Source organism: Fringilla coelebs, assembly GCF_963513975.1.
Source record: "Fringilla coelebs genome assembly, chromosome: 29".
Lineage (NCBI taxonomy): Eukaryota > Metazoa > Chordata > Aves > Passeriformes > Fringillidae > Fringilla > Fringilla coelebs.
Genome location: NC_140055.1, coordinates 2,922,268 through 2,935,971, shown reverse-complemented (window position 1 = coordinate 2,935,971; position 13,704 = coordinate 2,922,268). Strand labels below are relative to the sequence as shown.

At 49.7% G+C, this 13,704-nt stretch overlaps 1 protein-coding gene across 3 annotated transcripts in view; it reads left to right on the top strand.

Moving 5' to 3' along the window:
* Positions 1-13,450, top strand: part of LOC311164081 (GON-4-like protein) — a gene marked incomplete at its 5' end in the record, with an annotated part of 53,272 nt that extends 39,822 nt beyond the window's left edge. For 2 of the 3 annotated variants that reach the window (XM_084223375.1, XM_084223373.1), the window contains 9 exons: positions 1,109-1,306; positions 1,888-2,031; positions 6,862-7,005; positions 7,235-7,354; positions 9,053-9,172; positions 9,698-9,866; positions 10,819-11,482; positions 12,706-12,808; positions 13,294-13,450. In XM_084223375.1, coding sequence (XP_084079501.1) covers positions 1,109-1,306; positions 1,888-2,031; positions 6,862-7,005; positions 7,235-7,354; positions 9,053-9,172; positions 9,698-9,866; positions 10,819-11,482; positions 12,706-12,808; positions 13,294-13,443 — 1,812 coding nt within the window. In that variant the 3' untranslated portion in view covers positions 13,444-13,450. The remainder of the gene's footprint in view (positions 1-1,108; positions 1,307-1,887; positions 2,032-6,861; positions 7,006-7,234; positions 7,355-9,052; positions 9,173-9,697; positions 9,867-10,818; positions 11,483-12,705; positions 12,809-13,293) is intronic. The other variant, XM_084223374.1, reaches the window with a different exon arrangement.
* Between the last annotated feature and the right edge of the window lie 254 nt (positions 13,451-13,704).

Below are 13,704 nucleotides of genomic sequence, written 5' to 3'. Positions count from 1 at the left end.
TGTCCCCTGTGGAGCTGCTCTCCTTCCTCAGGAGCAGTTTTCTTCTTGAAGTTGTTGCAAGCCAAGTCAGTTTTTCCATAGAAATAATTTTAAAATCCCATTTTTTAATTTGATTTGGTTTAATGTCATTCAGCAGCTTCCTCAGTAAGGACATCAGGAATTTGGGGTTTTGCTGCCACAGAACTGCTGGGTCTGGCTGGGGTTGGGTTGTTTATTCCTGCACCCCTCCAGGTGTGGAGCTTCACTTCCCAAAGTGTCCCCTGCTGCTCTCCTTCCTCAGCATCAGTTTTCTTCTTGAAGTTGTTGCAAGCCAATCAGTTTTTTCACAGAAATAATTTTTAAAATCCCATTTTTTTATTTTGATTTGGTTTAATGTCATTCAGCAGCTTCCTCAGTAAGGACATCAGGAATTTGGGGTTTTGCTGCCACAGAACTGCTGGGTCTGGCTGGGGTTGGGTTTTTTATTCACTTCCCAAAGTGTCCCCTGTGGAGCTGCTCTCCTTCCTCAGGAGCAGTTTTCTTCTTGTTGTTGCAAGCCAATCAGTTTTTTCACAGAAATAATTTTAAAATCCCATTTTTTATTTTGATTTGGTTTAATGTCATTCAGCAGCCGATTTCACAGATCAGCACCTGCCCAGCTGGAGGATTCTGCCAAGGAGCAGAGCTCAAACCCCTCCAGAGCTGCCTAAAATTGTAAAATTCAATTCCAGCAGATTCCTGCTGCTGTTCTTCCTCCTCCCTCCCCTGTCCCAAGAGGGGCAGCTGGGGGTGCAGAACTTTCTGGATTTCTGACCCACCACGAGCAGCTTTGCTCCACCTTTAGGAAATCACTTGGTTGCTCCAACAAAATCACAAGTACTGTGAAAATTCTGAGTCAAGGAGATCCGAGATGAGCAGATGAAAAGAATTTGGGGAGAAATTCCCCCCTGGAAGGGCGGGAGGGAGGGAGGGAGGGAGGGAGGGAGGGGGTGAGAGCCTGGCTCCAGGTCAGAGCTGGGGGGTTCCCACAGTGAGATTTTGATTTTTGAGACCCCTCCCAACACCAACCCCACTCAGTGAGGAGTTGATTTCTCCTCCTGGGTGTCACCAAGCCCTGCTGTGCCCCCAGGTCCGTGAGACCCTGCAGCACATCCCGGGGAAATACGAGGATTTCCTGCGCGTCATCTACGAGTTCGAGCTGGGCGCGGACAGACGGACGGCCGTGGATCTGTACTGCACCCTGCAGAAGCTGCTGCACGACTGGCCACAGCTGCTCACCGACTTTGCTGCCTTTCTTCTCCCAGAGCAAGCCCTGGAGTGTGGGCTGGTAGGTGGAGGTCAGGTTTTAATGGTGTGGGAGTGAAAAATGGAGATTTTTTAATGTTTTTTTTACCTCTACCAGGCAAAGAGCTGGTGGCTCTTCAAAGATTTGATTTTCTTGTCTTTTATTAATTCTTGGTGAATCTTTTATTGATTCTTTGTGAATCTTTTATTGATTCTTTGTGAATCTCCTGCTCAGTGTGGCTGGGGAGGATCAGTGCCTCCAGATCTGCCTTCCACTCTCACCTCTTCCATTCCTCCTGAATTTCCCTGAATTATGTGCTTCAAAGCCACAGTGAGAGGCTGTGAAGCACCTGAAAGGTTTAAACCACCAGAAGGAAAATCTTTTTGCACAATTTTTGGTCTGTCTGACCAACAAAGGTGGATAAACACCCTGAGCAAGCAGGGCTGCATGGCTGATTTTACAAAGTGCTGTTTCCCTTCCTCTGCCCCTTCCCACTTTTGTGAGGGGCATCAACACAAAAACAATTCCCAGGAGAGGAATTTTATTTGTTTAAGTCAATTCCAGATGCTTGGGAATATGTGCTTGAACATGAGGGTGAATCTTTTTTGATTTCTTTTGGGCAGTTTGAGGAGCAGCAAGCCTTTGAGAAAAGCAGGAAGTTCCTCAGGCAGCTGGAGATCTGCTTTGCTGAAAATCCTGCCCACCACCAAAAGATCATCAAGGTCCTGCAGAGCTGTGCAGACTGTGTGCCCCAGGAGATTGCAGAGGTGAGCAGGGAGCACATTCTGCTCCCTTTGGGCATCAAATCCATGGATGGATTCATTGATTGATTGATTGATTGATTGATCACAAAAGGAATTGGGTTGGGAAGGACCTTAAAGCCCATCTTAAAGCCCACCCTGGCCTTGGATTCAGGGGGAATTGGAGAGAAAACAGTCTGATTCCTTTCTCCACCTGCACCTTGCAGCTGAGGGTTTGTGTCACTGCAGAGCGTGCCTGGGCCTGCAGCTCAAATTCTTGGATGGATTGATTGATTGATTGATTGATTGATTGATTGATTACAAAATGATTTGGGTTGGGAAGGAGCTTAAAGCCCAACCTGGCCTTGGATTCAGGGGGAATTGGAGAGAAAGCACACTCTGATTCCTCTTTCCACCTTCACCTTGCCTCTGTCACCTTGCAGTTCAGCAGAGTCTGCCTGGGCCTGCAGCTCAAATTCATGGATGGATTGATTGATTGATTGATTGATTGATCACAAAAGGAATTGGGTCAGGAAGGAGCTTAAAGCCCAATCTGGCCTTGGATTCAGGGGGAACTGATAGAAAACACAGTTTGATTCCCCTCTCCACCTCCACCTTGCAGCTGAGGCTTTGTTTCATCTGCAGAGCCTGCCTGGGACTACAGCTCAAATTCATGGATGGATTGATTGATTGATTGATCAATCACAAAATGATTTGGGTTAGGAAGGAGCTTAAAGCCCATCTTAAAGCCCAACTTGGCCGTGGATTCAGGGGGAATTGGAGAGAAAACACAGTCTGATTCCTTTCTCCACCTCCACCTTGCAGCTGAGGGTTTGTGTCACTGCAGAGCCTGCCTGGGCCTGCAGCTCAAATTCTTGGATGGATTGATTGATTGATTGATCGATCACAAAAGGAATTGGGTTGGGAAGGACCTTAAAGCCCATCTTAAAGCCCAACCTGGCCTTGGATTCAGGGGGAATTGGAGAGAAAACACAGAGTCTGTGATTGCTCTTTCCAGCTCCACCTTGCCTCTGTCACCTTGCAGTTGAGCAGAGCCTGCCTGGGCTTGCAGCTCAAATTCATGGATGGATGGATGGATGGATGGATGGATGGATGGATGGATGGATGGATGGATCCCAAAATTCTTTGGATTGGGAAGTAGCTTAGAGCCCATCTTAAACCCCAACCTGGCCTGGCCTTGGATTCAGGGGGAACTGAGAGAAAACACAGAGTCTGTGATTGCTCTTTCCACCTTCACCTCACAGCTGAGGCTTTGTGTCACTGCAGAGCCTGCCTACAGCTTGGATGGATGGATGGATGGATGGATGGATGGATGGATGGATGGATGGATGGATGGATGGATGGATGGATCACAAAATGATTTGGGTTGGGAAGGAGCTCAGAGCCCATCTCATTGCACCCCCTGCCATGGCCAGGAACATTTCCTATCAGGGAATTCTCCAATTCCCATCCAGCCTTGGATTCAGGGGGAACTGATAGAAAACACAGTCTGTGATTGCTCTCTCCAGCTCCACCTTGCCTCTGTCACCTTGCAGCTGAGCAGAGCCTGCCTGGGCCTGCAGCTCAAATTCATGGATGGATGGATGGATGGATGGATTGATCCCAAAATTATTTGGGTTAGGAAGGAGCTTAGAGCCCATTTTAAAGCCCAACCTGGCCTTGGATTCAGGGAGAACTGGAGAGAAAACACAGTCTGATTCCTCTTTCCAGCTCCACCTTTCAGTTCTGGCTTTGTGTCACTGCAGAGCCTGCCTGGGCCGGCAGCTCAAATTCATGGATGGATTGATTGATTGATTGATTGATTGATCACAAAATTATTTGGGTTAGGAAGGAGCTTAGAGCCCATCTTAAACCCCAGCCTGGCCTTGGATTCAGGGAGAACTGGAGAGAAAAAACACTCTTGTGTTTGCTCTTTCCAGCTCCACCTTGCCTCTGTCACCTTGCAGTTGAGCAGAGTCTGCCTGGGCCTGCAGCTCAAATTCATGGATGGATGGATGGATGGATGGATGGATGGATGGATGGATGGATGGATGGATGGATGGATGGATGGATGGATGGATGGATGGATGGATGGATTGATCACAAAATTATTTGGGTCGGGAAGGAGCTCAGAGCCCAACCTGGCCTTGGATTCAGGGGAAATTGAGAGAAAACACAGAGTCTGTGATTGCTTTTTCCAGCTCCACCTTGCCTCTGTCACCTTGCAGTTGAGCAGAGCCTGCCTGGGCCTGCAGCTCAAATTCATGGATGGATGGATGGATTGATTGATTGATCACAAAATTATTTGTGTTGGGAAGGAACTCAGAGCCCATCTCGTTCCACCCCCTGCCATGGCTAGGGACATTCCCACCAGGGAATTCTCCCCATCCAACCTGGCCTTGGATTCTGGGGGAACTGAGAGAAAACACACTCTGTGTTTGCTCTCTCCACCTTCACCCTGCAGCTGAGGCTTTGTGTCACTGCAGAGCCTGCCTGGGCCTACAGCTGAAATGGATGGATGGATGGATGGATGGATGGATGGATGGATGGATGGATGGATGGATGGATGGATGGATGGATGGATGGATTGATTACAAAATGATTTGGGTTGGGAAGGAGCTTAAAGCCCAACCTGGCCTTGGATTCAGGGGGAACTGAGAGAAAACACAGAGTCTGTGATTGCTCTTTCCACCTTCACCTCACAGCTGAGGCTTTTGTGTCACTGCAGAGCCTGCCTGGGACTGCAGCTCAAATTCTTGGATGGATTGATTGATTGATTGATTGATTGATTGATTGATTACAAAATGATTTGGGTTAGGAAGGAGCTTAAAGCCCAACCTGGCCTTGGATTCAGGGAGAATTGGAGGGAAAACACACTGTGATTGCTCTCTCCACCTCAACCTTGCCTCTGTCACCTTGCAGTTGAGCAGAGTCTGCCTGGGCTTACAGCTCAAATTCATGGATGGATTGATTGATTGATTGATTGATTGATTGATCGATCACAAAAGGAATTGGGTTGGGAAGGACCTTAAAGCCCAACCTGGCCTTGGATTCAGGGGGAATTGGAGAGAAAACAGTCTGATTCCTTTCTCCACCTGCACCTTGCAGCTGAGGGTTTGTGTCACTGCAGAGCCTGCCTGGGCCTGCAGCTCAAATTCTTGGATGGATTGATTGATTGATTGATTGATTGATTGATTACAAAATGATTTGGGTTGGGAAGGAGCTTAAAGCCCAACCTGGCCTTGGATTCAGGGGGAATTGGAGAGAAAACACAGAGTCTGTGATTGCTCTTTCCAGCTCCACCTTGCCTCTGTCACCTTGCAGTTGAGCAGAGCCTGCCTGGGCCTGCAGCTCAAATTGATGGATGGATTGATTGATTGATTGATTGATTGATTGATTGATCACAAAATTCTTTGGGTTGGGAAGGAGCTTAGAGCCCATCTTAAACCCCAACCTGGCCTGGCCTTGGATTCTGGGGGAATTGGAGAGAAAACACACTCTGTGATTGCTCTTCCCACCTCCACTTTGCAGCTGAGGCTTTGTGTCACTGCAGAGCCTGCCTGGGTCTGCAGCTCAAATTCTTGGATGGATTGATTGATTGATTGATTGATTGATCACAAAATTATTTGGGTTAGGAAGGAGCTTAAAGCCCATCTTAAAGTCCAACCTGGCCTTGGATTCAGGGGGAATTGGAGAGAAAACACAGAGTCTGTGATTGCTCTTTCCACCTTCACCTTGCCTCTGTCACCTTGCAGTTGAGCAGAGTCTGCCAGGGCCTGCAGCTCAAATTCATGGATTGATTGATTGATTGATTGATCACAAAATGATTTGGGTTAGGAAGGAGCTTAAAGCCCATTTTAAAGTCCAACCTGGCCTTGGATTCAGGGGGAACTGGAGAGAAAACACAGAGTCTGTGATTCCTCTTTCCAGCTCCACCTTGCCTCTGTCACCTTGCAGTTGAGCAGAGTCTGCCTGGGCCTGCAGCTCAAATTCATGGATGGATTGATTGATTGATCAATCACAAAAGGAATTGGGTTGGGAAGGACCTTAAAGCCCATCTTAAAGCCCAACTTGGCCGTGGATTCAGGGGGAACTGAGAGAAAACACAGTTTGATTCCCCTCTCCACCTCCACCTTGCAGCTGAGGCTTTGTTTCATCTGCAGAGCCTGCCTGGGACTACAGCTCAAATTCATGGATGGATGGATGGATGGATGGATGGATGGATGGATGGATGGATGGATGGATGGATGGATGGATGGATTGATTGCTCACAAAATTATTTGGGTTGGGAAGGAGCTTAGAGCCCATCTTAAAGCCCAACCTGGCCTGGCCTTAGATTCAGGGGGAATTGGAGAGAAAACACACTCTGTGTTTGCTCTCTCCACCTCCACCTTGCAGCTGAGGCTTTGTGTCATCTGCAGAGTCTGCCTCCAGCTCAGATTCATGGATGGATGGATGGATGGATGGATGGATCACAAAATTATTTGGAAGGAGCTTAAAGCCCATCTTAAAGCCCAACCTGGCCTTGGATTCAGGGGGAATTGGGGAGAAAACACACTCTGTGATTGCTCTTTCCACCTCCACCCTGCAGCTGAGGCTTTGTGTCATCTGCAGAGCCTGCCTGGATTATTTCCAGGCTAATTTGATTTAATTTCCAGGCTGATTTGATTTAATTCCCAGCCTGATTTGATTTAATTCCCAGGCTGATTTGGCAGCTGGGGGGGATGCTCTCAGCCCACCCAGGGATTTGTTCCCCTTCCCCTCCTCCTGGAGCATCCCTGCTGCTCCCCCTGCCCTGAGAGCCCGCAGAGCCCTCGGGGATGAGCTGGCCTGATTGTTCTGGATGTTTCCTCCCAGCTGAAGACCCAGATGTGGCAGCTGCTGAAGGGCCATGACCACCTGCAGGACGAGTTCTCGGTGTTCTTTGACCACCTCAGACCCTCTGCCAGCCGCATGGGAGACTTTGAGGAGATCAACTGGACCGAGGAGAAGGAATATGAGGTGCTGCAACCTCCCCCAAACCCCAAAAATGATAAAAACAGAGAGAAAAATCACATTTGAGCTGGAAGAACTCAACGAGAGGGGGCAGTTCTGGGAGCAGAGGGGGTGGGAGAGATGCTGGTGTAGCTTCAGATTTTTGAACAGCAAAATAATTTTTGTTTTCTGGGGGTAAAAAAAGCCCAAATTTGGGTGAGCTGAGAGCAGCTGTTGTGTGTTTGGTGTGTTGCAGTTTGATGGCTTCGAGGAGGTGTCTCTGCCAGATGTGGAGGAGGAGGAGGAACCTCCCAAAATCCACGGAGCAGCCAGGAGCAAGAGGAGGAAGGAGATGGGAGGGCAGCAGCACGACAAGGTGGGGCTGGGGATCGGCCTGGGGGCTGCCAGCTGAGAGCAGCTGGAACTGGGCTTAAACTGGGATAAACTGGGGTTAAATTGGGGTTAAACTGGGGTTAAATTGGGGCTGGGGATCGGCCTGGGGGCTCCCAGCTGAGAGCAGGTGGAACTGGGCTTAAACTGGGCTTAAACTGGGCTTAAACTGGGTTTAAACTGGGGTTAAATTGGGGTTAAACTGGGGTTAAACTGGGGTTAAATTGGGATTAAATTGGGTTTGGGGCATCTCCCTGGGGGCTCCCAGCTGAGAGCAGGTGAAACTGGGGTTAAACTGGGATTAAATTGGGATTAAACTGGGATTAAATTGGGATTAAATTGGGATTAAATTGAGTTTGGGGCATCTGCCTGGGGGCTCCCAGCTGAGAGCAGCTGAAACTGGGGTTAAACTGGGATTAAATTGGGATTAAATTGGGATTAGATTTGGGATTAGATTGGGATTAAATTTGGATTAGATTGAGTTTGGGGTAATTTCCTGGTATTTCTCATCTGTGAGCAGATTAAATTTGGATTAATTTAGATTAAATTGGGATTAATTTGGATTAATTGGGATTAATTTGGATGAAGTTGGTTTGAATGGTGTCACTGAGGATGTGCCACCGGCCTGGATGGAGGGAGGGGGCGGGGACGCTTCTGCTGGGCTTTGCTTGGCAGCAGCGCTTCAGCCCCATGTCTGTCTGTGTGTCTGTGTGTCTGTCCGTGTGTGTCTGTCCGTGTGTGTCTGTCCGTGTGTGTCTGTCCGTGTGTCTGTCTGCCTGTCCATCCGTCCATCCATCTGTCCGTGTGTCTGTCCGTGTGTCTGTCCGTGTGTCTGTCTTCCTGTCTGTCCATCCGTCCATCCATCTGTCTGTGTTTCTGTCTCTGTGTCTGTCTCTGTGTGTCTGTGTTTCTGTCTCTGTGTCTGTGTGTCTGTCTGCCTGCCTGTCTGTTCGTCCGTCCATCTATCTATCTGTCTGTGTCTGTGTGTCTGTCCGTGTGTCTGTCTGTCTGTGTGTCTGTCTGTCCGTGTCCGTCCGTCTGTGTGTCTGTCCATCTGTGTGTGTGTGTCTGTCCATGTGTGTGTGTCTGTCCGTGTCCGTCCGTCTGTGTGTCTGTCCATCTGTGTGTGTGTGTGTCTGTCCATGTGTGTGTGTCTGTCCGTGTCCGTCCGTCTGTGTGTCTGTCCATCTGTGTGTGTGTGTGTCTGTCCATGTGTGTGTGTCTGTCCGTGTCCGTCCGTCTGTGTGTCTGTCCATCTGTGTGTGTGTGTGTCTGTCCATGTGTGTGTGTCTGTCCATGTGTGTGTCTGTCTGTGTGTCTGTCCATCTGTGTGTGTGTGTGTCTGTCCATGTGTGTGTGTCTGTCCATGTGTGTGTCTGTCTGTGTGTGTCTGTCCGTCTGTGTGTCCGTCTGCCTGCCTGTGTGTCTGTCTGTGTGTCTCTCTGTGTGTCTGTGTGTCCGTCTGTGTGTCTGCCTGCCTGCCTGTCCGTCCGTCTGTCCATCTGTCCATGTGTCTGTGTGTCCGTCTGTGTGTCCATCTGTCCGTGTGTCTATCTGTCTGCCTGCCTGTCTGTCCATCCGTCCGTGTGTCTGTCTGTGTGTCTGTCTGTGTGTCTGTCTGTCCGTCCGTCCATCTGTCTGTCTGTCTGTCCATCCGTCCGTGTGTCCGTCTGTGCACCGGCAGGAGGCGGAGTGGGCGGAGGGGCCGCGGGAATGCTCCTGTCCCTGCCCCTGCCACGAGGGCAGCAGCGACCCCAAGGTGAAGAAGAGCAAGAGGAGGAGCTGCAGCCACTGCGGGGGCAAGGTGGGGGCTGGGGGGCTGGGACCCCCAATCCTGGGGGAGGGGGAGGGCTGGGGGGGCTGGGACCCCCAATGCTGGGGAAAGGGGGAGGGCTGGGGGGGCTGGGACCCCCGATCCTGGGGGAGGGGAGGGGCTGGGGGGGCTGGGACCCCCCAAATCCTGGGGAAAGGGGGGGGGATCCATCCAGGGGGGAGGGTCTGGGGGGGCTGGGACCCCCGATCCTGGGGAAAGGGGGGGGATCCATCCAGGGGTGAGATGGGGGGAGTCCTGGTGATCCTCCTGGGGGTCCTGGAGCCCCACAGATCCTGGGGTGAGGAAGGGGATCCATCCAAAGTTGAGGAGGGGAATGAATGAATGAGTGAATGAATGAATGAATGAATGAATGAATGAATGAATGAATGAATGAATGAATGAATGAATGAATGACTCAGAAGCAAAGCCGATGCCCAAGGGAGCCCCGAGGCAGCGGAGCCGGGGGTGGCACGGGCAGGGCAGGGCAGGTGTGACGGTGCCGTGGGCGCGTTGCAGGTGTGTGACAGCCGGTTCTACAAGGGCAGAGAGGCCCCGGAGCCGCCGGCCAGCCTGGCCCCGGGCCAGCCGAGCCCCCGCGCCGAGGGGAAGGAGCCGCGGGAGGAGGCGGAGGAGGCGCCGGGCGGAGCAGAGCCCGGCCCCGGGAGCGGGGAGCCGCTGTCCCCAGGTGTGTGCAACGCCTCTGCAGACAGACAGACAGACAGACAGACAGACAGCTGGGGGAGCCGCTCCACACAGAGCACGGGAGGCTCAGGCACTTCCATTTATATCATATCTATCATATCATATCATATATCATATATATCATATCATATCACTGTATATTATATTATTAATACAAGAGAATATATCATATATATAATATATATTATGGTATAGTTATTATATTATATTATATTATATTATATTATATTATATTATATTATATTATATTAATAATTAAAATATTTCTTTATTTTTATTATTATCTTTGTTTTATTTATTAATATATTATACTATCATATCATTATATATATTATGTATATTATTAATAGAATATAATATATATAATATAGTATATATAGTATATTTATAGATTATATTCTATATTTATGATAATATTGATTATATTTCTATTTATTATCATTATTTTATTTATTTATTATAATTTATATTATATTTTATATATTATATATTTTTATATTTTATAATATTAATTAAATATTTCTATTTATTATCATTATTTTATTTACTATTATACTATCATATCATTATATATATTATGTATATTATATTATGAATATAATATATAATATAGTATATTATATATTATATTCTATATGATAATATTAATGATAATATTCATATTTATTGTTATAAATATTATATTATATTATATTATATTATATTATATTATATTATATTATATTATATTATATTATATTATATTATATTATATTATATTATATTATATTATATTATATTATATTATATTATATTATATTATATTATATTATATTATATTATATTATATTATTACTGCTCTCATGTGCAGCATCAGGCTCTGTAAATAACAACACCTTTACAAGTCAGGGAGTGAAGCCTCCTTGCCGCCGCTCTGACCCTGTTTGGTTTCTCAGCAGGATCCCAGCTGGAGGGGAGGGCGGCCTCCAACCCACCCGGTCACCAGCCTGCCCCTGCCGATGCCCACCTTCCAGAATGTTCCAGTGCGGGCGTGACCGCCGCCGAGGACGGGCACTGTGCTGCCCCCGGCCCGGGATGGGCACAGCCCCGGGACCCCGAGGGGCCGGGCAGGGACCCTGAGGGGCTGGGCAGGGACCCCGAGGGGCTGCAGGGGCTGGGCAGGGACCCCGAGGGGCCGGGCAGGGTCCCCGAGGGGCCGGGCAGGGTCCCCCCGCTCCCCGCCGCACCCAGAGCGTCCCCAGGACCCCTCCCGGCCCGGGGGCTCCCGGCCGAGCAGGGGAACTTGGGTGCCGCTCCTCGGGGCCGGGCAGGGGCGGCTGGGGCAGAGCAGGGCTGGAGCTGCAGCAGCACCGAGAGCTGCAGGACGGACAGACAGAGCTGCAGGACGGACAGACAGCACAGAGCCCGCCCCGGGGACGCTCCCGCGGCCGGGCCCGGGGCCGGTGCGAGCGGCAGCAGCCCCGGGGCGCAGCAGCAGCAGCAGCAGCAGCAGCAGCAGCAGCCGCCGCCCCCGGAGCAGCCCCGGGGCACCGAGGCCACCGTGTGTGCCAAGAACAGCAAGGTCAGCTCCACCGGAGAGAAGGTCGTGCTCTGGACCAGGTACGGCTGCCCCGCTCCTCCCTGCGCCCTGCCCGGCTCCTGCTGGGTCATTCCTTTTTGGTTTGTGTCCCTTCCCTTTGGACATGGCTCAGCCCGGCCCCAGGAGCTGCTCCTGCAGCGCTGCAGGCTGGGGGAAAACGTAAAACCTTCTCAAAAGGTTTCTTAAAAAACCTTAAAACCTCTTAAAACCTCTCTTAAAACCTCCTTCAAAGAACTGAAAAGCAGGCTCAGGGAGAAGGGGCCTGGGGCTGGGGGTGGAGGAGGAGCCTTGGGCAGGGATTGAGCTGGGAATTGTACTGGGATTGCTGAACTGGGAATTGAGCTGGGAATGGTACTGGGATTGCTGGGCTGGGAATTGAACTGGGATTGCTGAAGTGGGATTGCTGAGCTGGGAATTGAACTGGGATTGCTGAAGTGGGAACTGAGCTGGGAACTGAACTGGGAATTGAGCTGGGATTGCTGGGCTGAGAATTGAACTGGGATTGCTGGGCTGGGAATTGAACTGGGATTGCTGGGCTGGGAATTGAACTGGGATTGCTGAACTGGGAACTGAGCTGGGAACTGAACTGGGAATTGAGCTGGGATTGCTGAACTGGGAATTGAGCTGGGAACTGAACTGGGAACTGAACTGGGAATTGAGCTGGGATTGCTGAAGTGGGAATTGAACTGGGAACTGAACTGGAATTGCTGAGCTGGAAATTGAGCTGGAATTGCTGAGCTGGGAACTGAACTGGGAACTGAACTGGGGATTGAACTGGGGATTGAACTGGGATTGAACTGGGATGGCTGAGCTGGAATTGCTGAGCTGGGAATTGAACTAGGAACTGAACTGGAATTGAACTGGGATGGCTGAGCTGGAATTGCTGAGCTGGGAATTGAACTGGGAACTGAACTGGAATTGAACTGGGATTGAACTGGGATGGCTGAGCTGGAATTGCTGAGCTGGGAATTGAACTGGGAACTGAACTGGAATTCAACTGGGATTGAGCTGGGAGCTGAGCTCAGATGGGTGAGCTGGGATTGCTGAGCTGGGAACTGAACTGGAATTGAGCTGGGAATTGAACTGGGATCGAACTGGGATTGCTGGGCTGGGAACAGGGCTGGGATTGCTGAACTGGGATTGCTGAACTGGGATTGAGCTGGGAATTGAGCTGGGAACAGGGCTGGTGTGTTTGAGTCCCTTGCTGGTCCAGGGCTGCTTTCAGAGGGGTTTTGTCCTGCAGGGAGGCTGACAGGGTCATCCTCACCACCTGCCAGGAGAAGGGAGCCCACCTGGACACCTTCCAGGCCATCTCCCAGAAACTGGGCAACAAGACAGCCAGCGAGGTGAGGGGCTGTGGGAGAGGGGCTGGGGGTGCTGTCCTCTCAGTCTCCCAAACCCCAACTGGATGAAAAAATCATCTCAGATGCAAATCAAAGAAATCAAACCCAAACTCTGCTCTGTTCCAGCGGTGCTCAAGGTCCTGAGTGGCTTTTTGGGTTTGATCAGGGTTCCCACTGAGATCTGAGCTGCACATTTGGCACTGGAGATGTTTCAGAGCCTCCTCCTGCTGTGCCAAGGATCTGCTTTTGTCTCTGAAACAAAAATCCTCCCCAGCTGCCAGATGTGACCTGGAGGATGTAACTGTTCCTCCAGAGAAAACAAAACCCAGTGCTCTCGCATTTCTCTTCAATCCTGGATGGAATTCCCCCGTGGTGTTGATTTTTTAAATTTTTTTTGGTGTTCCAGAACACCCTGAGCTGGGTGGGATGGAATTCCAGTTCCATGGCAGCTGCCAGGTCCCTTGTCACCCTGCATTTCCCTTTCCCAGGTGTCCCACAGGTTCAGGGAGCTGATGAGGCTGTTCCACACGTCCTGTGACGGCAGCTCTGAGGATGAGGAGGATGCCACCAGCACCAGCAACACAGACCAGCTGTCAGACAAAGATCTTCTGCTTTCTGAGGAAGAACCTGATGACTGACATGATCTGACTGCACCAGAAGAGGGTTTTGGGGTTTTTTTGGTTTTTTTTCTCAGTTTGCTGCTAGACAGGTGCTGTGGAAAAATGTTTTGCACAGGTACTTGAGACAGCACCTTCATTTTTTTATTTTTTTGTTCCATTTCCAGCCTGTTCCAAACCAAAGGCAGGAAGTAAAATGAGGAAATAGTTTAGAACTCCCCTGGGGAGTTTGAGCAGTGGAAGAACAGAACTTGTGGACACTGACCTGGCCTTGGGGTGAAG